The 26,123-nt window shown below is 52.7% G+C and overlaps 7 protein-coding genes across 7 annotated transcripts; 3 read left to right on the top strand and 4 right to left on the bottom strand.

The window, feature by feature from the left end:
• On the bottom strand, window positions 1-2,431 carry PHYSODRAFT_256249 (hypothetical protein; the record flags this gene model as incomplete). Its single annotated transcript, XM_009526661.1, has 5 exons — window positions 1-189; window positions 260-316; window positions 490-1,473; window positions 1,762-1,805; window positions 2,116-2,431. 5 exons carry the CDS (start codon window positions 2,429-2,431, stop codon window positions 1-3), a joined length of 1,590 nt encoding a protein of 529 aa, XP_009524956.1.
• Window positions 2,432-8,677: 6,246 nt separating this feature from the next.
• PHYSODRAFT_489665 (hypothetical protein) lies at window positions 8,678-8,875 on the bottom strand (the record flags this gene model as incomplete). The annotated part of the gene is made up of 1 exon (XM_009526660.1): window positions 8,678-8,875. A coding segment is annotated over one exon (198 nt), but the record flags the coding sequence as incomplete, so codon positions are not given.
• A 431-nt stretch (window positions 8,876-9,306) lies between these two features.
• On the bottom strand, window positions 9,307-11,484 carry PHYSODRAFT_314019 (hypothetical protein; the record flags this gene model as incomplete). The annotated part of the gene is made up of 3 exons (XM_009526659.1): window positions 9,307-9,369; window positions 10,693-11,114; window positions 11,223-11,484. The coding sequence occupies 3 exons, from the start codon at window positions 11,482-11,484 to the stop codon at window positions 9,307-9,309; spliced, it is 747 nt and encodes a 248-aa protein (XP_009524954.1).
• A 3,437-nt stretch (window positions 11,485-14,921) lies between these two features.
• Window positions 14,922-16,031, top strand: PHYSODRAFT_350881 (DAHP synthetase phospho-2-dehydro-3-deoxyheptonate aldolase; the record flags this gene model as incomplete). The annotated part of the gene is made up of 1 exon (XM_009526658.1): window positions 14,922-16,031. The coding sequence occupies one exon, from the start codon at window positions 14,922-14,924 to the stop codon at window positions 16,029-16,031; it is 1,110 nt and encodes a 369-aa protein (XP_009524953.1).
• Window positions 16,032-16,514: 483 nt separating this feature from the next.
• Window positions 16,515-18,071, bottom strand: PHYSODRAFT_542892 (hypothetical protein; the record flags this gene model as incomplete). The annotated part of the gene is made up of 1 exon (XM_009526657.1): window positions 16,515-18,071. A coding segment is annotated over exon 1 (1,275 nt), but the record flags the coding sequence as incomplete, so codon positions are not given.
• A 3,730-nt stretch (window positions 18,072-21,801) lies between these two features.
• On the top strand, window positions 21,802-22,254 carry PHYSODRAFT_403744 (hypothetical protein; the record flags this gene model as incomplete). The annotated part of the gene is made up of 2 exons (XM_009526656.1): window positions 21,802-22,015; window positions 22,139-22,254. Coding segments are annotated over 2 exons (330 nt in total), but the record flags the coding sequence as incomplete, so codon positions are not given.
• A 3,685-nt stretch (window positions 22,255-25,939) lies between these two features.
• Window positions 25,940-26,122, top strand: PHYSODRAFT_407281 (hypothetical protein; the record flags this gene model as incomplete). The annotated part of the gene is made up of 1 exon (XM_009526655.1): window positions 25,940-26,122. A coding segment is annotated over one exon (183 nt), but the record flags the coding sequence as incomplete, so codon positions are not given.
• Window position 26,123: the final 1 nt, after the last annotated feature.

The following is a 26,123-nucleotide window of genomic DNA, read 5'->3' as shown; positions in this document are numbered from 1 at the left end:
CTAGCTCGGCGGGCCCGAAGCGGAAGCCCCAGCGGGAGCGAACCTCGGCTCCAGCGCGCGAACGCGCTGGACCAAGCGCACGACGCGACCTCCCACGTCGACAGAGATGTCCGACGCGGTCTGCGAGGCCTGAGCAACTTGAGCTCTCAGGGTCGCCATATCCTGCTTCAGAGCGGCGAACTCACGGCTCTAAAGCTGCTCCACAGCAGCGACCCGCTCCTCGAGCGTCGGGCCAAGGTCAACCCTAGGTTGACCATACCCGGGGCGTGTTCCCACCACCGCCGCCTCCGATCCGCGACGCCCACGGCTCAACACGCTGGATTGTTGAGCGTATTGTGAACCATAGTATCCGGAAAACGAACCGGCAGCCGGTTCGTTATCGTATTCGTTGGAGAGGGTTTCCGCCCCACCATGATTCATGGGAGCCGCGGGACGTCCTGTTGCAGGACGTTCCGGAAATGGTGAGGGCGTATGAAGCTCACCACGCACTGCCGACGCGAAGGTAGTGCGAGCGCTGTGGTCACCTACAGCGCCCGAAGCCCCACGATCGTCGCGTTCCTTGCGTGCCAAGAACTTGGCACGGAGATCCTTGAGACTCTCAGGTACACGAATCGTCGTGTACCCGTTTAGGTCGCGGTCGCTCAAGCGCGCCGCACCCGGAAGACACAACGTGCACTGATGGCCTTCGGGCACAGCGCATGGGATACCAACGTCCACAGAGGATCTGTGGAGCTGCTCCAGCCTCCCGCGCGTCGAGAATGTCTCGAAGCGTTCACGGGCATGCTTAACCCGCTCGCGGTAAGCAGCCGGCTTCTTGTTGAAGTTCTCAACAAAAGCATTCCAACTTTGACAATGTGCCTGCCACTCAGGCACTTTGCTGCGAGAAGAGGTCTTCTTGCTGGAGAAGTATCGGAGCTCGTGAAAGAGTCCGATATAGTAATTGCGCATTTGATTCGTTAACGGATCAAAGTGCTGCTCCTCCGCCACAGCATCATCGTGGATCCCGCTGCATACGTACAGCGGGATTTCGTTTGGAGGCACAGTGTTGCCCACACGGTTTGCGATCTCTGACGCAGACAGCATCCACGGATCGCGCGCTGCCTGAGCAGCGCGCGGAGAGCTTGAAGTCACCACATCACGTGGGGAGCTTAAAGCCCCAGCAGCAGAGAGCGGAGTGTCGCTCTCGCCGCGCGAACGCTTCGAACTCGAAGCGTCCGAGTCGTCTCTTTCACGAGGGCGTCTCGACCCGGCATGCGGGTCGAGACTATCACTGTCGATAGACTCCTTGCGTTTGTTGGAAGAGGCCTCGCCCTCTTTCATCTCCACGTCGTCGTCTTCGTAGTCAACGGCGTCGTTGACTACAGAGGAACCTTCGAGGACAATCTCCGACTGGGTTGTCCGCCCCGCAGCCTTGGCAGCAAGAGCGTCACGCTTTGCTTTGTGACGCTCGCGGTACTCGGGGATGGAGAGTCTCTATCCCGGTGGAGGACTTCGCCTCTGCTGCAGCGTCGGTCTTCTTCTGAGGCGAGCTCATTGCGCAATGAGCTCGAGTTTTCTTTCTTCCAACGTGAAGAATTGACGAATGGTCAATTTCCTGATTGACGTGCCGTGACTCGGCGCGTCTAACCTTGAGGAGGGATGGTGTAACAGGGTTATACGCACAAGTGGCTACAGTCACTTGTAACTCTAACAGACACGACGTCTGTTAGAGGTTCGAAAGACTTTCTCGACTTTGGTGTAGACAGACCAAAGGCTACATACATTTACGATCACCACGACGGGTGGTCCATAGAGACTTAGGATTCCTATTGGTTGAGAGCAGCATCTTTTAGCCAATGAGCAACATGCATAGCATTGGAATCCTGCCAACCAGCCGTTGGCAGATTCCTAGTTTAGAATATTACATTTAGAGGAAGTCAGAAACATAAAACAAAAATAGCAGTTCTCATTTTAACCCAAAAATATTATTTCGATCGTTTATTTAGATTAATCTATACTCGGAGGCCCGAGTATAATTAACTCTAATTTAAACTAAGCTACGCTTCCTCACATACACGCGCACACGTGTAAGCTAAAGTAGTGAGCCAAAGTAGGCCCACTACAGCCTCCGTCTACCCGGGAGACATTTCTTGTAGCGTCTCGGCCCCGGGCCGAGACTTGCGCAGCGATCTTCGCATGCGCCATCTTCTTGTCCTGCAGAGCCCGGCTCCGCATGACTCTTGACCTCGTCCACGCCCAGCCGTGGACGGGTGTTCTTCTTCAGTACCGCCGGCGGGTACGTCCCGCGGGCGAGTGACTTCAAGCCCGGCTTGGACGCCCGGCGCTTCGTCGTGCAGCCCGGCTGCACGACAGCATGCAAGTTGTTCCGGTGCGGGACGTTTGCAACCGTCCGCACCGCCTGCAGCGTCGACTCCCGGAGTCGACACGCCATCTTTACCTCGACGCCTGTTATTGGCGGAGCCCTTTATTACAAGGGGTACGTCGACTCTCGGAGTCGACGCGAAATTCCTTTTCGCGGCGCCGGTTCCCGGAACCGTCGCGACTTTAATACCTCGACGCCAACCATTGGCGGAAACCCCCATTACGTAGGGTGCGTCGGCTCCCCGAGCCGACGAATCAAATTCACCCAAGCCATCGACTCCCGGAGTCGACGGCGCTTCGTCACCTTGGCTCTTATTATTGGCCAAAACGGATCCAATTAGATTCACGTCAGCCTCCACGGCTAAGGCGTGTGACTCGCCTGCGTCATCCGTGCCCCGTGAGCTCGGAGACTCTTTCTGATTCGCTGAAAAGCGGGTGTCGATCTCCGAGATCAACACATTTTCTCCTTCAGCCGTCGGCGGCGACGCCGACGCTTGCTGCTCTTGCGCGCGCGCCCAGGGCGCTCCGGGACAGCGGCATTAGGTGCTGTCTCGAGTGGGGAGTCGCGCGCATCTGTCGGTGCGTGCGTAGCGGCAACAAGGCCATCGCTCACTGTACCGCTGTCGCGACCGAAGCGCACGAGTGTGCGCTTCTCCCAATCGATGACCGGATCATGCCGTGCAAGCCACGCCATGCCCAATACAATGTCAAACTTATCACCCAGATCCAGGACGATAAAGGTCTCGACAAACGCTTGATCTTCATACGTGAAGCGCACGCGCACCATGCGCTTCCCAGTCTTCACGACGGCACCCGTTGCCAGTCGTACCTCCAACATACTTCGAGGTATCTTTACCTCCTCGAAGTCAAGCCTTGATAGACTTCGCAGTCGAACAAAGTTGTTCGACGCGCCCGAATCAACCAAAGCACGAAGAGAGTTGCTCTCTCTCTTCGAAGACACGTCCAAGATGACAAGGTTCGGTTTGTCATCATGCATTTTGCAGTGAGAAGGGTCCTCACTGGGGGCTGCAGTCCTCAGTGTCGCATGTCCGAGTTGGACACGCGTGACTACTTCACCAGTAGGGCGCCCCGCGCCTACTGAGTTCCAGCGTTTTTTGTTTGTCCGCGACGATGCCGGGCATCATCGCGTCGACCACCATCTCGGTGCAGGGGTGCCGTGCACTCTCGGGCATAGTGACCGATCCTTCCGCAACGGAAGCATCGTACATTACTTCCTTGTTGCTGTTGATAATCAGCAGCCGTTGCATTCGAGAGGTCCATTGGTTCCGGACCTCCCGCTATCGCAACCGGAGGCGGTCGCAGCCTCGGCGCATTCGCATGCAGCTTGGCCTGTCGCAGGCTAAACTCCTCATGCATTGCAAAAGTAATTGCAGCTTCGAGAGTACTCGGGTACTCACGGAAGAGATAGGTCTTCACAGGCCCATCTCTCAGTCCTTTCATGAACGTGACGACCTTGGTCGCCTCGTCGATCGGATTGGTCTCAATGTTCGAGACCAAATACCGCGCTCTCTGGGCGTAAGCATGAACATCATGCTTACCCTGCTGTAGGTCGAGGAACTCTGCCCTCGACCGAAACTCATTTTGCGGGGGCTCAAACGCTTGTCTGAGCTCTTCCTTGAAACCCTCGTACGTGCTGAAGCACGTAGGATCAGAGAGTCGGCGCCCATACGCCCAACCTCTCGCTCGTCCGCCAAGGCATGACATGGCGAACGCAACCTTGGACAACGGGTCGACGATACGTCGAGCCGCGATGGCAGTGTCGGGTTCGACAAGCCAACGGAGGAGAGGCTCGCCCTCTCTTCCGACATAGTCGCTCCCATTGAGCTTCAACGATTGTCCACGCGGTGTCGTCTCCGATGCTACCGTGGTAGAGGAAGCAGCAGCACGCTGCTCCTTCATGATGAACCCCAGAGCAACACCATGTTGCTCTGTCGGTGATTGCGTACGCAGCATCGCAGCTATTGCAGCCTCCCCAATGACTGTTGACAGTCGTTGGAGTGCCTCCCACTCTGGATCCGACAGGTGGAGGCAGTCAGCGCGTGCAACATGAGTTGCAGGCGAAGTGGAGCTTTCCATGGGCACCTCCGCGCTCATGAAAAGGTTCTCGGCTCCTCGTTCGTACAGCTCCGTACGAACGTTCAGGTAGTTGGTCGTTGGACGGACTACGAAGTGCTACCAGGTAATGGGCCTACCTTGGCTCACTACTACGGCTTACACGTGTGCGCACGTGTATGAGGAAGTGTAGGTTTCTTTTACTTGAGTTAAGTATACTCGAGATCCACGAGTATACTTTAAACAAGATAAAGACTCCAAGTAGCGGGTTTTGGTAAAAGATGAGAACTGTTATTTTTGTTTTATGTTTCTGACTTCCTCTAAATGTAATATTCTAAACTAGGAATCTGCCAACGGCTGGTTGGCAGGATTCTGCTAACATGCAAGTCACTCGTTGGCTAAAAGATGCTGCTTTCAGCCAATAGGAATCCTAAATGTGTATGGACCACCCGTCGTGGTGGTCGTAAATGTATGTAGCCATTGGTGTACCTTACACCAAGGTCGAGGAAGTGTTCAAACCTCTAACAGACATCGCATCTGTTAGAGTAACAAGTGACTGTAGCCACTTGTGCGTGTAACCCCGTTACACGGTGGACGGAAGTCTAGACGACTGTATGTACGGAACATACGTACCGTCGACCCAAGCCTGGACGTGGCGCAGCTCGCACGTCAACGACCGACTTGACGATGTCCGCATCCTTGCCACTATTCGAAGACCGACTCGAGAGGACCCGTTCCGGTTTCTCGGTATCAAGTGGTTCGCTAAAGAACACCCAGCCGTGCTGTCTGGGATCACTCAGCAGAGAGACTTACTCGTCGTGGAGGCTACTGGGCTCACGCGTGACTCGAGAGGCGAAAGAGTTGGCTACTACCTCATGCACTCGGTCTCGTTGCCGGAAATTCCAGAACTCTCGGGCATGGGTATCATCTGAGGCAGTGTGAGCTTGTGCTTTATCGACCGACAAAGCGGTCCTGGCAAAGTGGAGCTGTACTGCCGTGGCTTTAGTGACCCGTGTTGCACAATGATGGATCGAGTATCTGTTGCGATTGCGTCCGGAGCGCTGATTTCCGCCACGAAGGTGGTCGACTACGCATACGTCAAGAAACTCACGTGGCTCATCAGACATAAGCGCGTCTCTCAACAGCAGGAGACTATAACTTCTCGTCCAAGTCGCTGTAGCAGCTGCTGGAAGAGTTTCACCAAGTTCGCGTTCAACGGCGTGGGCTTGGGGGCTCCGTTTTGTACCATCCGTTGAGAGAGACCCACGGTTGCCTGAGCCGCTAAAACGGGATAGATTTCGTAGCAATTGCTCATCCATCGGTCCAGGAGCTTGATCGACAGACTGTCAGCTCGTCCGTTCAACAGTACCGTGGCTCCGCCCCCGCGAATAGAGTGGGTGGAATACCTCGTTGGTGGAACACCGATCCTTGTCGCCAACGGTTTCAGGGCCCGCGGTGTCAAGGCCCGCACACAAATGCACCGAGCGATCGTAGCTTAGCTCCTGACGGGCACGTAGTATGTGGTGGAGTGCCTGGTTGGGGCACAGCAGCGGATCATTCGTTGCGTGCATTGTTCGCCATGCTCCTCTTCCGTACTGGTCGTTCTTCGACCCAGCCAGCCCGATAGTCACCGACACAGCAGCGCGTTCTGAAGTAGGGCACCCGGTCTTGTCCGAAAAGTTGGCGTTCGCTGTCTTCAAGCAGAACGGGTGTTTTCGCGATCCGTCTCGCAGATACTCTGAACGCCGCAGGAGAAAGAAGTATCCAAGTAGCACGGAGCCCCAGAGAAGACGGCTTCGGGGCGGAGAGGTGTCCAGGCTGCAGTCGGAGGAAGACCGGGGTGATTGGTTGCTTCTTCGTCACGGGATCAGATACACGCTTGATACCTTGCATGAGTATCTCGAGGCTGGGAGATCCTTGAGGATTAACACCGAGGTACCGGCGGTGGTACCACTTGATACTGGTAATCTTGAGGCGGTTTGTGTCGTACTGGTTGCCTTTGCCGGAGCCGTTCCAGCCGTAGCACCAGCAGTAAACAGCATGCATTCCAATCTTCCTATCGAACTCACTGATGTCGTCGTGAATCCAGGGAGACCACTTCATGAATGCACAGAATTGCTCCCACTGCTTCCAGTTCGCGCGGTACTTGGCTCCGGTAGTCTCAGCAACGGCGCGGTCGCGCAGCATGCGTCCCAAAGCTGAGAGAGATCGGTGTAAGGCGGTGCGACCTGTACCTGTGCCCACCCATTAGAGAGGTTAGTCCATGTGTCGAATAGTGGGTTCTCATGTGACCAGGCTCGCGACCCAGCGTCTGCCATAATATTCTCCACCCCGGGGACGTGCTCCGCGTTGCACACCAGCGAGTAATTGAATTCTGCCAGCGCTGTCAGCCGGTTGTACATTTGTGCGAGTGGTTGGCGGCTTGTCCGTCGTTGGGTCCATGACACGGCCACCGCGTTGTTAATCCAGAAGGAAACATGGATGAGCCGGTGCGGCGATCTTGCTGACCATATGGGGCCCCAGTGGAGCGCGGCCAATACTGCGCTCTGCAACTCTCTCACGTTGATAGAGTTCACCGACATGTCTGTGGGGAACATATGCTGCTCGGCTTCCGTGAACTTCACGCGGATAAATTGCTTTAGTGATGGCTCCAGAGCGCAGAGGCCGTCGTTGGACGCGTCCATCTGCACGTGCACAGTGAGCGCAGCCATGTTGGCAAAGTGATCGACGGGAATGCTGTTGAACCGGTCGCTGTTCTGCAGAATCAGCTGGAGCCACTTCAGGTCTTCCATTGCCTCCGCGGTGACGTGCCGGCGACCGTACCTGCTGATTCGCCATGCCTTGGACGCGTTGGAAGAACGCGCACGCGGGAGGGCAGCACGTAGTGATGTGGCGTAGGCTTCCGAGCAGGCTCAGCGCCGATGTTTTGGTCACTGTGCCGGCTGCAAGGACAGCAGCAATATTCCGTTGAGTGCGCAGGATTTTGTCAGCAGGGATTGTTACTGTTCCGTCTTGCGTGTTCCACTCGAGGTCCAGTGCTCGGCCGCGTTCGTTCCACTCCGTGAACTTGCGTTCGTTGATTGCCGTCGGACCTAGCACGGTGGCCATTGTTCTGCGTAGAGCGAGGTTGGCAACGAAGCATCGGGTTCCGTCGTCAATCTCGATGCAGGTGTGGTCGTCACACCAAAACAGACCCTGGAGAGGGGATTGTGCGAAAGCATCGTAGCCCGACCCTGCCTCGTAGGGTCCATTGATTAACTCTCCTGGCAGCGAGTACCACGCGGCAGATCCGCACCACCCGAATCCGCAGGAGAGGTCGATCACGAGGTATTCGCCGATGATAAAAGAAAACATGTGAACGTTGTCCGCGTTGACCGGCACGTGCCGAAACGCACCGGCGACGTCGCCGAGCATGAGCAGTATCCGTGCGTACGGATGATCTCTACGTAGAGTGAAGATTCTCCGAGCGATGTCCCCTGGTGGGTTGTAAGAGATTCCTGGTAGATGTGATCGGTCCGTGTAGTCGTTTACCGAGTCACCTTCAGGGAATGAGTAGTCGTGTATGAGTCGGATATCGAGTGGTACTGCCCCCACCTTGTTCACCACGCCCACCGGGGAAATGAACAGCTCTGCCCAGTGGTCTACCATTGATGCCTTCAGGACGAGGTAACGGCCGTCTGTCTGGCCCTTGCGAATATGACGCCAGACTTGTGGGAGATGGTCGTTGATGGAGCTTTGGTTGCGGGGCCGGCGTGCTTGGTTTGGCGGGCGGTGCGGGAGCCACTCGGGTATGACACCGTGACGCACCACCTCGTTCCAGCGCCCCCATTCGTCGCGCAGCTTGTCCGTTGGTGGGCGTGGCAGCTCGTATAGATCTTTGTTAGGGCGCGGGTCGTCTGTTGTCTCGCCTCGGATGAGGCGTACGAAGTCGGGGAGTGTTAACTGAGATGTTTCGGCCAGTCGGGAGAGGAAGGTCGTCGACGTGGTCATCGTCTGGCTGGTTAGCTGGAACTGCTATGCCCAGGGCCGATGCCGTTTTGGCTATGTTGTTCGCGATTTCTGCTCGACAGTGTACACGTAATTTTTCCAAAGTCTTCATGTATTTTGTGTGGTCAGCGACCAATTGTTGGCGGTTGCCGCTAGACAAAGCTGTTGACCGAGAGGTTGCTGGCTCTACTTGGGTAGCGGCGACCGGGGCGGAAGACTGGAGTGCGCGCACAGCCGAGGCGGAGATCCGGCAGCTTCATAGGCTTGCGTACTCGGGGGCAAGGCCTCCGAATCTCTTAGTGATGAATTCTTTCACTTCCGCTGGCAACGTCGCGGGTCGGAAGTGCACGCGCTGAGATGACAAACACATACCAGGCTTGCCGTTGCCGGTGCACCCCGCCTTCGACAAATGCTTCAGGCACAGCGGGGTAGATCCCTGCTTCGGGAGAAGGCGAAGATGACAGTGGACGTGTCCGACACTGGATCGGTGAAGCAGTGCGCCATCCGCTTCTGTGTGGGGTGTCTGCTTGAAGCGAAGGAGAAGTGCGTGAGGGAACTGGCGCAAAGTGGTGTCGAAACTGCTTCGGAGTGTTCATCAACCTCCAGGTCACAATGATAGGCACTTCTGAACTACTTCATGTATTTTGTATGAATACATGAAGCTTTTTTTACTTTTAAAAAGTATCGCAACCTACCACCTTCCGTCGTCCTTGTAGTGCGGTCTGACCAAAGCGTATCGAATAACAAAAGACGTCAATGCACGTGCCACCCGCGAGGAGATGTTTGGGACTCCGGTCGCAGACTGGCGACGTATCACTTCGTGCCATTCGAGTCCGGATACCCCGATGGCGCTGCTAGAGGTGTCGCTTGGCCAAAAGCGTAGGATTAACTGTAGGCAGTCCTCGGATCCTTCAAAACACACGTGCTTGCTGGCGGGAACTGCCAAACCTGAAGAGTGTTGTGGCGCGGCGCCTTTCCCAAATCCCGCGAGTGGAAACTTTCCCGGACATCAATGTCTCATCTTTGGCCCAGAATATTTTTTACGGTCGCTGATTGGTTCGGACGGGTGTGCCAAAATGTTGGTACAATCTCAAAGTCTGCAGAATCCGTGGTCTCGAGGTCTGGTCTACAAAACAAGAGCATGTTTTCGGGGTACCCGGCACCCCTGAAAAGGGCATTGCTGCGGTTAAGTTGATCCCGTTCCCAGAAGCACATGGGAATGCGTGCGGTCCTTCCCTGAATCCTGGAATAAGGTGGAGTTCGGCACGAGTTATCGACCTGTATTCGGGGTGCTTTCCGGATTGCCCAAGATATTCTCAAGATTGCCACTCTATGGAGCCTGTTATCCCGGACTTGCTTCCCACAAAACTCAAGAAGGCCTTCAACCAAGGTTCCTCCCAGACCCCAGACTCAATCATCACGGGAATCCCAAGACTCTCGCGATGATTTCGTATCATCTCAAGATCTGAGGTTTACCCACGACAGCGACTCTTCAAGCTTCGATAAAAATCAGGACCAACACTCTGGAGAAAGATCCAGTAGTCAACCCAGCGACCAGGCGGCGCTGGAAAGATCGTCTTTGCATGTAGTCTTTAACTAAAACAGAGTTCGTTTTTCCCTCAAGTGCCGAAGTCGTGTTGGGCCGATGCCCTGAGAGCGTTCTCCACCAAAACTTCAAAGTTCTTTAGGTAAGGGATCCATTGCGAAAGCCTGGGCGTGAACTTATCTATTCCATATTCTGCACATACGCCGTGTTGGCTTGGTGTGTTATATATTGCGGGAGTAAGCGTATAGTGAGGCTCCTGAGAGTGATTTGTATCGGTATTAGGCTGTATAAGTCGATAGTTGATTGAATTGCTATTCTCCTCTTAGAGGAGTGGTGCGCGTCCACAAGACTGTCCAAGTGTCTTGGGTTTGGACCGAAGACTTGGAGATTTGGCCTTAGTTCTGGGCCTAGAGAAAGAAGAGAGGACAAGAGGTATCTGTGTGATTGTATATTGTGATTAACTCTGTATATTTGGATTGAAGTGTTTGTTGGCGTTGACTGGTGTGGATTCTTGAGTCGCGGGGTTGATACTAATCGCCGATCAAAAGAACCGATCACAACGGAATACACAAGCGTGAGCCTGACCAGCGGTGTGCTGATATTTCTCAAGCAGCTCACTGCGTGGACGATCCTAGCTCTCTAGCTCGTGGTCGTCTGCCTATCGAGCCACATTCTCAAGACTTGCTTTTGCTCTACCGACACAAAAGGCACTCGCGCCTCGTCACAGTGTTGTCCAAAGTAGGGAACTCTGCTGCAATGTTACTTCGGAGTCGCTCGTCTACCGCCCTGTTGCCTTCTTGGTTAAAGTGCAGCCCATCAACCAGCAGAGCATTTCGGTCCGACTCGGACATGGGGTTGAAGTACGAGTTCAAGTCCAGTACGGGGGCTTTGAGCGTCTCGGACGCGTCGACACAAGCAAGAGCATATTCCTTGGTCATGGCGTTCGACCGATCGACGAAACCTCGCTTGGAGTCCGTACGTTCTTGAGCCATCTCGACTCTGGCGGAATCGTTGACATGGGGTGGGGTGATCTGTAGAAGCTGAGCGGTTGGTGCTGCTACCCACAGACCGCTGACGATCTTGATCAAATTCTCCTTGTAGTCGCCAATCGGGACGTTTGTCTCTGCGTCGCTCCCGTTCCACAATGCTGCGTCGTTGGCGCCAAGTTGGGGTCAACGAGTTTGATTCAAACTGTGATGAGCGATGGAGTGGAGTACGCTTTCGCCCTGATCTCGCGTTCGACGAGAGGCACCACGTCCTTTAAGAACCACCCCCGAGAGTCCGTGTGTGACGACGACCGACGAACGCGTGTATCGAGACTTCAGCAGCGTGACCCAGCCTTGTGTCGTAGGGTCTGTGCCCTTCTCCGTGAGAGAGTCTCCTAAGAGCAGCAATACCGGACGAGAATGCGACCGGACTCCCGAATTCCCCGCTATCTTTATGACCGACCAAGCAACTGCTATTGTGACGAAGAGAGAGGCGAGCATTCCGCAAACCGTGTGCACTGAAGGCGTCATTGCCTCCGCAGCAGATTCACTTGTGGGGTCGGGCGTTTTGATACCTTTGTCGGGTCATGCATCCATGTATCCAGTGCCAGGGTGTGCGTCATCGCACCGCGCCACGGCTCAAGGCAATGCACTTGTTCGTTTTGAGACGCCTCTAACTAATCGCCTCTAATATCGTGTGCTGAGCTAACTTGGACTGAGTACACTGACTGTACTGTACTAAGCAGTGATTGGAAAAAATATCTTGGACTTTATTGCGGATTAAAATTTAAACTGCAGGACACTATTGGCGTGGTAAATGCAATACCAATACTCAATTACATGCCCAAGCAATATTGCAATACTCGATTGGAACGCAGGAAAAATTGCCTGTTTGGTAGTAGCCTATAGTTTAATTCTAGCTATCGTTACTGTGGGAACGCTTTACGGCATCCGCAACAAGTCGTCTGTCCCAGAAAGACCTAATTCGAACTGTATTTGTTTTCTGGAGCATCGTCGCATTGCGCAAGATCGCGCCCAACCTGTTTCGACGATCCGCCATTACGCACTTGATAGAAATAAAAAGCCTTTCTACCGAAGATGATGTACCGAGCAGAAAGCTCAAGTCTTAACGCTAGTAGCAATTGTTAGCCGATAACCAGCTGGTGTGGTAAATACAATATTGGATAGCAGGGGTCGGACAATACAGTATGGAATTGTATTGCGAGGCCAAAGCTGCAGTAGTAATAACGACAATATGAGGGCAACCAATAATAATAATTGGTACAATTTAAGTATATTGTACCATTCGTGACATGAGCTATTCATTGCCAAAATGTGACAGGAAGGCCGCAACTTCACGCGAACTTTACGCAAACGTCCCATGGCTGATATCGGACTATTACTGAGGTGTCAGGCCAACCTATACAGTGAGAAAATACAGGTGGAGGCTGATGGCGATTACAATAGTCCTGTACTATTTCCAGGACGGTTTTGGGAAGTGTTGCTGTCCGGCAAAGCGCTATTGAGTATACACCGCTTGCTCCACAAAAGCCTCGCAACCCAAGGCTGTGTCCTCGACCCGAAAAATAGAGATTATAATAGAGGCTTTCAGAAGCACGTGTTTTTGGCAAAAACCCGTAGCGAAAAACACGTAGCGATCCGATCTATTTTTGGCACAGGCGACGCTACGTGTTTTTCGATCCCGTAAACCCGTGAGAGGGGGTCCGCTACGGGGTAATCAAACCGAAATATACCTAAGGAAGCAGCATGCCTAAGCTTCTTCGTTAGGGTGGGTGGGGGGCCCTGGATGACAAATAGTTGGTCGTGGGCGCATGTGCCGTCTGTTAGAGGCCGAGTGCTCCTCGTTGGCGACATTAGCTTGTGTGTGTACTCCGTTATCTGTTGCTATCGGCCTGTCAAGACTCCATCTGCCCACTTGTCATCCAAGGACCAGCGTGGGCGGCCGGTAGGCTCCTACGCCGCCCTAAATCAAGCCAAGGGGCGAGCAGCGCCTTCCAAACCTACCTGGAGTTTGAAGAGACCACAGCCGACGCGCCGTATTGAGTCCACTACAGCTATAAATGCCCGAAAACCATCATGCAACCCCCAAGAAAGTATGCATCCATTTCTTGAACTTGGTGAGGCGTGGATTTCGTTGCTACCTATTCCGGTGCCAACTCGAGGCATGCTGGAAGTATCGAGCTTCATACGCCAGAAAGCGAGTAGACCGAACTATCATGGACCTACAAAAAACTTTACAAATTGAAACTTACAACACCCAACGCAGGTAAATTAGATGAAGACGCTGCAGACAACCGAGACACGTGTTCATGGTGGATGCAACACCAACAGATTCATCGAAGGCACGGAATGAACATGGCTAACAGTAAGAAGGCATTAATTTAAAAAAAACGGAACAATTTTTACTTTACTTCACTATACTGTACATCTATGTTGGCCCAGCGATGGCGCGTGGGCGTAGGCGCTGCCGACGTGTTCGCCGAATGACGGCGCTCACAACTAAAGTTTGTTGAGCCGAGGTTCCAGCTTAAAACGCTGCGTGCACTCGGAAGATTCCACGCTACGTAGTTTTGCCACGGGTTTTTGATTTTCCGTATCGCTGAACAGCCGACCACAACGGAAACCCCGTAGTCAAAAACACGTATCAGCGCTACGTGTTTTTCACTACGTATTTTTAGAAATACCGTGCTTCTGAAAGCCTCTAATAGTTTATTATAGCATTTTCATCATTTATGAACGCCCAACCCCAGAATTCATAGTATTTGATATTGTATTGCTATTATTGGGGCAATATCATATTGTATTTGAACTTCCAATAATAAATAATTGTAGTGGGACAATACCATAATAATTGTTTTGCTATTATTTTTTCCGACCCCTGTTGGATAGCGATGGGCATTGCAATACTCGATTGGAAGCTCAGGCAGTATTGCAAGACACGATTGTACCGAGTGGTAACATTGACATCTATATTGCAATGCTACGGTACAGTTGCAATGCTTGCCAATACATTTTTTCCAATCACTGGTACTAAGTTAGCTGCATCGAATCATTGAGTTCAGCAAATGACTTAGCGTGTGGTGACTGCTTGCAGTCTGCAGCGGAGCCCTTCATTGCATTCAAAATGCAACTTCAGCTTTTTTCGGGTCAGCTTCAAGGTGGCGACTAACGTTAGCGTTTTCAAAAGATTCTGAATTTACCCTCGGTAAGCCCAGGGTGACTAGCTCTAAACTAGGTCGTCTTCGACTTGGCTGGGAACACCAGTGGTATAAACGCTGGTGATGGTACCGGTGCTAATTGCCATGATAAGGGAGAACTGTGGCCCGCGTGATTCAAGGGTGCCCGCAGGGGCCACACCCATGAATATCGCGCGTGCCGCAATTCACTTTCTGAAGCTGGTGCATGGGTCTGTTGACGTGCATTTCCTGCCTCAGTCTGTAGTTGCCGTTGAACCTGTTCGATCGACATCCTTCTGGCTGGTGTAGCACGAAGGTTGCGCCAGGTTACGCTTACGCGTCCAATTAATCCGTTGGGAGCTGTCCACCCCCTCATTCTTCGGGTGTTCCCAGTATAACGCTTGGGTGCAAGTTGATATCTTTTGTCATCACTAACTACATGTAATGTACCTGGAATTCACTACAGCAGCACACCCATGATATGAGTCCAGCCAGTTGGCACCACTGCCCCAGCAACTCGACATCCACGTCGATACACAAGTGCAAGGATTGCATCTATTACTAGAAATGCTTCCTACAACCTCACGGTCCCACGAAATGTAGCCATAATCCAAATACTACCACCAGGGGTTCAAATAAAGGATCTGTCTTATACCCCCGGGGGCACAATTTATATGTCGGCCACTGACGTGTGATGCTGAATTCACCCTCTGCCTTTTCATTCCTGAACTTTCCGTCTACAGCGCAGGCCTCCAGCTTCAACTTCGCTCAATGCCGTCCCACTCCGCACCTGAGACCGAGCCCGCCGCCAAGCGCCAGCGCCTGGAGGACCGCAACGTCCTGGCCATGAAGCCCCTCGTGCCGCCCGCCTGCGTGCTGGAGGAGCTGCCCGTTACCGACGAGGTTCACGACCTGGTGGACGCCACGCGCGCCGCCGTGTCGCGCATCCTGCACGGCCAGGACGACCGCCTCGTGGTGGTCGTGGGCCCGTGCTCGATCCACGACGTGGACGCCGCGATGGACTACGCGAAGCGCCTCAAGGCGCTGGCCGACGAGCTCAAGGGCGAGCTGCTGGTCATCATGCGCACGTACTTCGAGAAGCCGCGCACCACCGTCGGCTGGAAGGGGCTCATCAACGACCCGGACCTGGACCAGTCCTTCAGGATCAACAAGGGCATCCACATCGCGCGCAAGCTGCTGCTGGACGTCAACGCGCTGGGGCTGCCCGTGAGCCTCGAGTTCCTGGACACCATCTCGCCGCAGTTCACGTCCGACCTCATCTCGTGGGGAGCCATCGGAGCGCGCACGACCGAGTCACAGCTGCACCGCGAGCTCACGAGCGGTCTGTCGATGCCTGTGGGCTTCAAGAACGGCACGGGAGGCAACCCGAAGGTGGCGGTGGACGCTGCGGTGGCCTCTTCGCAGCCCCACAACTTCTTGGGATTGAACGAGCACGGCCTGGCGTCGATTGTGCGCACCAAGGGCAACAAGGACTGCCACGTGATCCTTCGTGGTGGATCGAGCGGCCCCAACTACGAGCAGAAGTTCATTGACGAGGCGGCGGAGATGCTGGTCAAGGCCAAGCAGCCGTCCAAGATCATGGTGGACTGCTCGCACGGCAACTCCCGCAAGCTGCACGCCAACCAGCCCAAGGTGGCCAGCTACCTCGCGGGCATCGTGGCGGAGGGATACTCGAACCTGCTGGGCGTCATGATCGAGTCCAACATCGTGGAGGGCAACCAGTCGCTTGGCGACGACCCCTCCAAGCTCGTCTACGGTAAGAGCATCACGGACGCGTGCATTAACTGGGAAGACACCGTCACGACGCTGAAGGAGCTCGCGGCCGCTGTCACCAAACGCCGTGAGGACGCCGCCAAGTAAATGTCGGATCAGATAGCTGTACATGTTCACTGTCGAGCGAGACTCAACCCGTAGACCTGTATCAATACCATACTCGTGCCCATGTCACTCGTCCGTCAAATTTCTTAAGCAAAAATGGTTGTGAGATAATTTGAAGTTGGCAAAAACGCAGCGTGGTAGTCTGGGGTAGTGCTGCTCAAACGACAACAGCTAGGATGCAAGTGGGGTCACTACCACGGGACGCTCATCCGACTCGGTTTGATCCGTCGTCGGACTGGCACTGGTACTACGGGTCTTGCGTGGCCGGAAGATGCTGGCTGTCTCGACGGAGCGCGAAAGCCTCGACCCCGACCTCGACCACCGGTGGGGCGTCTGTGAGATGGCGACGCTGATGAAGCCCATTCCCACACAACCAAATCTTCACCACGAACTCTGTATCGTTCAAAAACAAGGAATTGTTAGGTCATCGTTGAACTGCCCACCTTTTTCAGCGTGTTGTGCATGCACATACCTCATCAAGCGCGTGGTAATCCGTGAATCATCCTTCACGACAGCAGCAACTTTGGGCCAGACAGACTTGCAGAGCCATGCACGGTCTTGAAGAGACTGCTTCTCGAACAAGTCGTCACGCAAATGATCGGCTGGGTAGAACCGATCAGTCCGGCGCGTCCGGTCCAAGAGGAAGAAGCGCGCCTCTTTCACGAAACGATCGACGAGTTGGCGCTCCGTGCGGTACAGGAGGAACTGCCGGTACGCGAAGACCAACGCAGTTCCCAATGCCACCGCCACTGCAATCAACTTAATGTGAGAATACAGTTGGTGCTTGGCTCGGCACTGCCACGGCACAACACCTCCACCCACGACGAGCTGACTCTGGTCCTCAGTCACGAAGACATCCTTCAAGTTGCGTAGCGCCATGTCTAGGGCGCGATTAAACACGTACTCGCGGGGCAACGTCGACACTGCCTTCCCGAACGAGATCGTCCTTGTCACGAAAACCTGCACGTCAGAAAGCAGCACCTCGATCGACGCAGCCAGATCAAATGAAGGCTCCGGTGGCTCATTCGATGTAAGGTAGCTCCACAACGACACACTGTCACACGCGTTCGCAGCAGCTTTCTCCACAACGAACTTTTGGATACTGAGCGCAAGCTGGTCGAGGCTTTCTTGCACTTCAGGGTCTTCCTTACACAGTCCGTACTGCAACACATACGGCGGCGCGCAAGAGATTACGGAGCCATTAAGGCAGTTGCCATACACGGGGCACGGCTGGCACGTGGGCCGCGCAGCCACAGCAGTGCTGCTAATAAATGGCTGCAGGGCCTTCGACCGGTCAAAATGGTCTGCTGGATCAGCAAGCACGAACGAGCCGTCATTGGCGTCGACCCACTCGCTATCGCAGTACGGCAGTGGTGATTCCAGCAACTTCTTCACAAAAGGCGCTGCCACCACCATCACACAGAGTAGCAGCGCTCCCGAGATAAGCCGCAGCAAGAACTGGCGCCAGTTGAGGTGCATGACCTGGCTTAGTCGGTGGATCTTGCTCTCCGTGGTCTCTTCGTCCGTCTCGGCCTCCTCCTCCTCCAGCTGCACGCGCTCTTCCTCTCCGTCCTCTACGGGTACTTCCCCGTCCACCTTCTTCGCAGCCTCCTGAACATGCTCAACCAGCTGGAACAAGGTCCTCTCGACCTCCGGACTCTGCGGCGGCGTCTTGAATTCCTCCTCCATCTCCTCCCTTGGCTGCTCCTGCTTCATGGCCGAGTACTCGCTGCGTATCATGATGCGTCTGCGTCTCAGAGTCTCTCGCTCTCTCTTCTCACTATCGGTCAGCGCCTCCTCCGACGGGAACCGGCGCTTGACTCGCGGCGTGCTGGCGCGCAGCAGCGTCTGCAAGATGTCGTCGCCCTCCACCACCTCCAGACTCCCCACGTGCGGCACCTCCTGCAGATCCACGACGCCGCCATCTCCTTCTCCACTTCCACCAGCCAGAGGCAGTGCAGCCGCTGCAGTTGCCTCCTCTTTGCGTCTCTGGCGGCGAGACGGCGGCGTCTCCAGCAGCGTGGGGGTTGCACGATCCACGGCTCCAGGCTTGGGGCTCGTGACCGACGGGTCTGCGTAGCGGCTGAAGAGCGTGAGCTGCTCCACGGCCTTGGGCCTCGTGCGCTTCTGCTTCAGGTTCTGCCTCTGCCTGGGCGGCGGCGCCGGCGTGGAGGCTGCAGCTCTGGGGTTGGGAGGGGGAGCGCGCCGCGTCTTGAGCTTGGGGCGCGGCTTGTGGGCGACTGCGGAGGAGGAGGGCGGAGCTGCTGCAGCTGCCGGAGGGGCTTGTCGACGTCGCCGCTTGCTGCTGGAGGGCGCGGCGCTGCCTGAAGGCTTGCGCTTGGTGCGCACGGGCGGCTCCGGCGCGTCGTCCATCGTGAGGGCAACTGAGGTGCGCGTCAGTGCGGACAGGAGACTGTACCACGTTCTGGGTTCCATACAGACGATCACCGAAATGGATACACATGGACTCAGATTTCAATCTGGGTTTCAGATTTTGTTGCTCTAGAATCTAAACTTTAGATTCCATCAAACTTTTGCTTGCAGCCAAGAAAGATAATAATCAGCCGCGAAGAATGAGGGGTGGACAGCCCCAATGGAGTTGATTAATTGCGTACCCCAATGGGCAGGCATCAACAAACTAGGCACTTGGTACATAAACAATCCAAAGTACCTAAATGGAGTTTTCAAAATGTCCTTGTTTAAGAGAATGGCTTCAGGCTCGGTTCTATAGTAAATAGTGGTCCATTGATGGTTATGTCGTTGGTACATGTATTTCTCGGTGCTTTTATCTTATCTAGCGCAGTAACAACTGGGCTAGAACTACTAGAACCGCTCATTCCGTCGCCGCTACAATAACCACTGCCACCACCCTCCTCCCGTTACTTTCGTCACTATGCCTTCAAGCTTCGCGCCAATATAATTCGTGCTAGCTCGACCTCCCTCTGCTCTGTGCATTTGGCACGCCAATGAAGCTCTCATACATGACAGCGCATTCCGCGGCAGCCGTACCTGCCAAATTATGAGATGGGACTGGGTCGACCAGGCAATCGTAACAGACCAATATACCAAAGTAAGTATTTTAAATAATAAACTACCTACATGTAACCTGGCAATCGACTTATTATCAAATCTTCGTTACCTTACATTGACTTGTGGATACCACAGAACGAGCAAGGAGCAGCTACACTGTACCTGCGCTCTGTTGCGCATCATGGAATTTATCAGATATTATGGGTAACAACAGCTCTCTCTCTAGCTTGGTGGACCTGGCATCACCACCACACAGACTGAAATTCTTGATCAACGCAGTGTCGGGACTACCCGCGAATTAGTCCCGGTGTGAGAACGATTCACACTCGGCCCCATGAATATATCTCTTGCCAGGAACACAAACACTGTTGATAGCGACTTGTAGAACACATTCTCTAAATCATATGCTTCATTTGTCATACTAATATATAGATTTTTGTATGGTGCCTAATTCAAGATTTCCAAAGTGCCGATTTCAAGTCCAAATGGGTATTAGGCACAATATCCTAGTTTGTTGATGCCTGCCAATGGGGCTGATTAATTGCGTACCATAACGCGTAACTCGTCAACCTTCGTGCCACACCAGCTGGAAGAATGTCGATCCAGCAGTTGTCGATCAACATACTTTAAAAAGTGAGCAGCATCAGTACCAGCAGCACCCGCACTTTCCATTACTACCAGTGTTCCCAGTACGGTGGTAAAGCTAAATTTACCGACTTGCAGCATTGCACTCGAGAGCCCCAAGTACTAGGCTCGCCCATTGTTGCCCAAACAAGCCACTTTATCGTCTGTAACCCAGCCAAAGCAGATAGTGGCCTATAGTGTACTCCACTAACCTGTTATAATAGCTAATTTTACTGGACACTAACTAACAGTTATTTGAAAACTACACATGTTAGCAACACTGTATAGTCGGGGAAATGGACAGATTAGGAGATTACTTAGTAATCTGTACGGAAGCGTATTTACTAGCTGGTCTGGGTGTCTATGACTGCACCGAGGATTTTGACGTAGGCCTGAAGCACCTGAGTCGTCTTCACTCTTCAATTCGGTCATCATCTGCGTGATAAGTGGTGTTCCAGCCCCATATGAGCTCCACCCAACCTATACTTTCTAATTTTAGCAGATACTTCGAAGTATTATAGATTGGACGGGAAATTCATTGTTTTGAGGGCGTATTTGTGTTTCAGTTTGATACATCGCCCTTCTTGTCTGCCCTCAGTACAAGTATACCCTTCTCCCTACTTTTGCTTTAACGCTATTAACATGTTAGCTCAAAATACTAGACACTAACAAACAGTTATCTAACATGTATAGCAACTAACATGTCAGCGTTAGGGAGTACACTAGTGGCCTATTGTCAGCACAATGAAGTTCCGAAGGTACTATTCGCTGCTATCGCGTCCACACACCAAACGGAAAAACGTGGCGGGCTCCTATGTCACGCGGGGCCGCTTTCAGTTTGAGAAAACCTCATGCTATGATTTTCATATCTGCACTGCACACTTACTTGTGCTGGACTATCGTCGATGGCCAAATAGGGGTACCGTATAGTCTTAGTCCTTGGCGACGTTTAGTCGTTGGCGACAACTACATCTAGCCATTGCGATTGGTCAGTACTTTTCATATGGGATCGGTTATTTTTACGCGCCATTGGTTCTAAAAGAGCAGTATCGCATTAAGCTTCAGCGCGGGAAGGAAGCATGGGTCGACCGTGCATCACAGGCTCCAGTAAGCGCCGAAAGCAATACAAACGAGTTGCGTGGCCTACGGCGACAAGCGAGACGTCCTCAAGTTTCTCAACAAGGGCAACTCCATCAAGGCCACCATTCTGCACTTCTACGGGCAGCTCACACGAAAAGACCACAGAGTAAAAGAAAAGCAGATCAGCAAATGGAAAAAGGCCTCCGCTTCAATACAGTCAGCGTGTGCATCTGGCCGAGCACGCCATCTTAACTCTCGGAAGCTCGGAGACGGCACCGTCTTGAGCCTCGAGGCAGAAGAAGAGATCGTCCGGTGGATCAACACATTTAGGAAGGAAGGAATTCCTGTGTCCCGGTTCATGCTGAAAACAAAGGCAATGGAAGTGGCTAAGGAATCTGATATTGCTCCCGACAAGTTCTCCGCCTCCTCAACTTGGATGAAGCTGTTCATGAGGCGACACAGACTGTCGTTGCGCACAAGAACGCATCAAGGCCAAACCACTCCTCAAGACGCGGCTGAGGCTGCCCAAGCATTTCGCGCCTTGGTACTTCAAACTGCTGTCGAACAAAACGGCACCAAAATATTCAACGCAGACCAAACAGGTGCGAAAATGTTTTATTTCTTATTATGATTTAATGCTAGACGTCTAACATACTTTCTAGCTGTATTTTTTGAATACGTGCCGAAAAAACCATCTCAGCAAAGGGCACGAAGACGGTTTGGATCAAATGCGCTAATAAAGACAAACATCGTTGCAACTGTTATGCTTTTAGCAGATTCGGATGGTGTAAAGTGCGACCCATTCATTATATTCAAGACGTCAGACGCCAAGACGGAAGCAAGACGCGCTGAGAACGGTGAGATCAGAAATGGGTTCGGTACAACCATTTGGCGTGAAGTGAAAACCCTGCAGAAAACGTTTCCCTGTCGGATCTTTGGAAACAAAACTGCGTGGTGGAACGCGGATTTATCTCTAAAAATTTTGGAGTATCATTTTGCCAACCGTGAGAACCCGGACGACAAGCTCTTGCTGTTGTGGGACGATTTTAGCGCGCATTGGACGAAGAAGGTAAAAGATTATGCTGCCTCGCTCAACGTTGTCCTACTGAAGGTGCCGCCAAAGTATACATATGTCTGTCAACCGGCAGATATTTCGTGGAATAAACCTTTTAGAGGTTTACTACGATCGCTTTGGGTTGAAACACTGCGCGAACAACTTAGGAAGTACATCAGTGGAGAAAAGGCCCGACAACAAAAAAGGAGCAAGCTCGCTGCAGATATTCTAAGCACACGCAAGCAGTATGACCAGCAGGAAGCCGATCGCAGAGTCGCCATTCTCCGGGACGAATTTAAAGAGAAGCCTTTCGCTTTGGTCGGGCCGTCGCGGCGGGACATCACCAAATGGAACATGTCAAGTTGGGACGGGCTATCACGTGAAACAATCGTCAGCGGATTCTCACGCGCGGGGCTACTGATGGATACACGCCCACCGGCTATTGACGCTTGTGTTGAGGTTGATACAGACGCAGTTATTGCGTCACTGCAAATGCACAACTTAGCTGAAGGAGAAATGGACTCTGACGACGATATCGGTAGCGACAGTGGTGGCAGTGAGGGGGACGACAGCTCGGACGATGATACCGGTAGCGGCAGTCACAGTAGCGACAGCGATAATGTTGAGGATGAATAATAAAACGGCAGCTTCAATTCGATAATTAGTAGTTGTAATGACCAGACGGTGATAATCCATGTCCGGAGGTTGTCGCCTAGGACTACGATTATACGGTAAGCATCATGAGTTCATACCCAGGTTTTTGAAAGGGTTAGGAGCTAGATCGTTTTCAAACTGCCACTAGTCTGCCCAAACCAGCAAAACACGAAGCCCATCGCATCAAAACAGCCGAACCTTTGCTTGAGATTCCGCAGCAATCAGCTTTATAAGGTCGTGGTGCTTTCTGCAGAAAAAACCTACAAAACGCTTTGGTACGTAAGATTCACTGCAAGCAAATGATCTGGTACTTGGGTTTGAACTAAATGCCCGGATCTACTTCTACCATTATTTTTTCTAAACGAGGAATTAAAATTCCTCGCTTGCATTCCTTGGTTACTGTCCTTCCTCACTACGATAAACAACGGTAAAGGTAACGATGTAGCTGATTGCGCTCCGTCCTCTGGCCATTTCGAATACATGCACGTGCACCACGCACGTACAATACCAGTACGAGGAAGCGACAGCAGCTGCTGTAATCGCTGTTGTCGTTATGGGGCAAATTGAACGTCTGTCATAGCCAGAATGATAGAACTCCAATTTCCAATAGGGGGTAAATTTAGCGGCAAAAAAACTAGATCTCGTGAAGTACTAGTAAGGTTTGCCTGTCATAGCACTTGTACATTGCTTAGCTGTTGCGTTTATATATGCAGCGATATGCGTTCTCAGCAGTAAAACAAAGCGAGTTTTTCTTGGTGGCGCCAAAACATGACAAAATCGATGCCAATATGTACGTTAGTTATGGTCTGCTCAATCCGATAACGTGATCGACACGTGCAGTGTACTACAGTACTGTAGTGGTAGGTAGGTACTGAATTACTTCTGCGTAAGCTTTGCGTTACTTCGAAGTACATGTACACTGCTCTCTACACAGTCAACAGCAAGAGCGTTATGTTACGTTTCCAACCACACTACAGTAGTGGTTCTCACGGGGGAAGGTCCGCAGGTTTCATCAGCCAATAGGATTTACCTGCAAACCTGCAGTCAAACCTGCAGCAAGTCACAAAGTATGCTGGCTAACCTGCAATGCATTTTCTGAACACACCTGCAGGTTTACGCTGATGGGTTAGATTTACCTGCAACCTGCAAATCTACCAACCGTGAGAACCACTAGTATATCAACTACATACCGGTACATTACCGGCCATTTGCAACCCGGGTTGTATTTCTCGCGATCCGCAGCCTGTGATTGGCCAGATGCATGGTATCAGCAAGGATTTAGGCTGGTACTGCGACCAAACAGCTGGGTGTCGTTTGCAACTTTTGTAGCCCACCGAGTAGCAAATACTGTTCAGTTTTGCAACCATATCTCCTTACAAAAACCAAATCAGGGTTGCAAAACAGCTCAGTGCGTGAGTTGCAAAATAAAAGAGAGGTTGCAATGCGGTGCAGAGCGCTAAAAAGCTGCATCGTGAAGCGTGGAAGCATGACGGGTGACCGGATAAGTCCAACAAAAGGCCCCGGGGCGCTGTCCCCAGGGCTCGGCAGCGCGAGCCGCACGATCAGAGATGACTAAAGGTCTGAAGGTGGACACGGTGACCACAATATCGCGCGCCACGGGGCCCGTCGCCGACGCAATCGTCCACGCCAGAGTAGCAGCTATGACAGTACCAGAGGTAGCCAAGCTACCCGTTTGGAGCGGCTCGTCATTGGCGAGACACTATAGCAATCCGTAGGCTACGAGCTAATAACTAGTACTGGGCAGCGTGTAATTTGCGCTACTATAGCATCCAAGGCTCTCAACTGGTGCAGTAAAGCTTGTAATAGTGATCATAAGGGCAAGTGGGCTGCCGAGGTGATCGCTTTTACATCCCTATCGACCAATATGCAAGTGATGGCAGGCAAAAATATGGTAGGCTTTCGACAACTTTAAACCCACGTATCATATACTATAAACATAATGTGGATCATTACAGAGCAGTAATGCTACATACAGCTACGCTGTAGGCTCTTAATTAACCAACAAGCAACGTATTCAGGACTGCTGTGCATGTTGGCATCGCAATTGGCCGTCAAGTTGACCGGTACAATATTTAGCCAATCAGAGCCCGGTAGCAAACCAGGTTGCACAACTGGCTGGTATTTATACAGTAGTTCTAACGTTAGAATGAGCATGCTCCAAGATGGCGAAACGAGATAGACATTTTGATTCAACGCTGCATTATTCTCAAATTCGCCCGGACCAGCACAATCGCCCCCGAAAATCCTCCCATGCAGATTCCGACAGTCCTTTTCATCGCCGCAGCAGCGATCTTCCCTGCCAGCGCCGGGCAGTCTGTCCAATCTGCGCTAGTCTGATTCCTCGACAAGCGGGAGCAAAAGCTTCGACTTCTCCAAGGTGAACCAGGCCGAGCATACCGCGACATCACCTGGTAGCAGCAGCAGCAGTAGCTACGAGTGCCCCTAAGTGTGTCCTACGGATACAACCCCCGTGAAGGACGAAAATGGCGTGGAGTATATAAACAAATGCGTGCACCATCAGGTGGAAAAATATTAATATCTGTTGCTCAGGTACTGACTCACCTGTTGCCCCTTATTTTGTAGGAATATCTGTTGCCCAGGCTGAGCACTTGTTGCCGAGTCTGAATATCTGTTGCTGTTGAAACCAACAGAAAACTCAGTGCTGAATTGCTGTTGCAAAGTTTCAGTGCTGAAGTTCTGTTGTCTATTTTACAGCGGAAGAGCTGTTCCCGATTTTGGGTGCACACACGCCTTCTCGCTCTCGAGGTTTTGCAACCCCCCCCCCCCTCCTCCTCCTTCCTGCTCACTCTGCATTTAGAGCCCGGCCCACCACATCCCCAGCACCATGGAGACCATGGAGGCTCTCGCCTTGCCTGCGAGCGATGATAGCGACAGCACGGAGTTGTTAGAGTATGATAGCGACCTTGCAGACGAAGACATGCACAGTGCCACCGCCTCGGTTGAAGATATGGACCAAGACAACTATGAGGACGGCGAAGACGACGATGCGGGGGACGAAGGCGACGACGCTGAGGAGGAAGGTGAAGACGAGGACATGCTTGAAGAGAGCTCGCTGGTGGGGCAGGCTATCGATAGAGCTTCATTGGTTTTTGACGATGACCAGGACTCAGACTACGTCGGATCAGATTCGTCTTTGGAGTACGAAGATGGCGCCGAGGAAGCCAACCCCCTGGGCAACCAGCTTGACACTGCATTGTTGTCTCCGCCCACCGCCGCAGTGTACTAGAATGTAGACTTTTACGACACAAAAGAGGTAGCTGAGCAGGCCCTGCATCGATTGAATAATTTTGTCTACGAGGTACCTCTCCACATTTCGCGTCGGCAAGGAATACAATTGTCGCTCGCATAATGGCTGCTGTCACCGCATCAAATTGGTCTCACACAACGCTGGCAACTTGGGGAAAAATATCAAGTTTTGCAGAAAGGTGAGCACACCGGCAGCATTGTCAACCTCACACCAAAAGGGATATCGCCTGTTTTAAAGCCTGAAGTTGACGCTCTTCTCAAGCTCGGTATGGCGGAAGGTCGTGTTCGCAACATGCTTCTCTTCAAGTATTTACGCGACCCGGCAATGCTGGCCCTTATACCGG

The sequence above is a fragment of the Phytophthora sojae genome, assembly GCF_000149755.1.
Source record: "Phytophthora sojae unplaced genomic scaffold PHYSOscaffold_3, whole genome shotgun sequence".
Classification (NCBI taxonomy): domain Eukaryota; phylum Oomycota; class Peronosporomycetes; order Peronosporales; family Peronosporaceae; genus Phytophthora; species Phytophthora sojae.
Note: the sequence above shows the minus strand (reverse complement) of the source record. Positions and strands in the feature narration are given on the sequence as shown.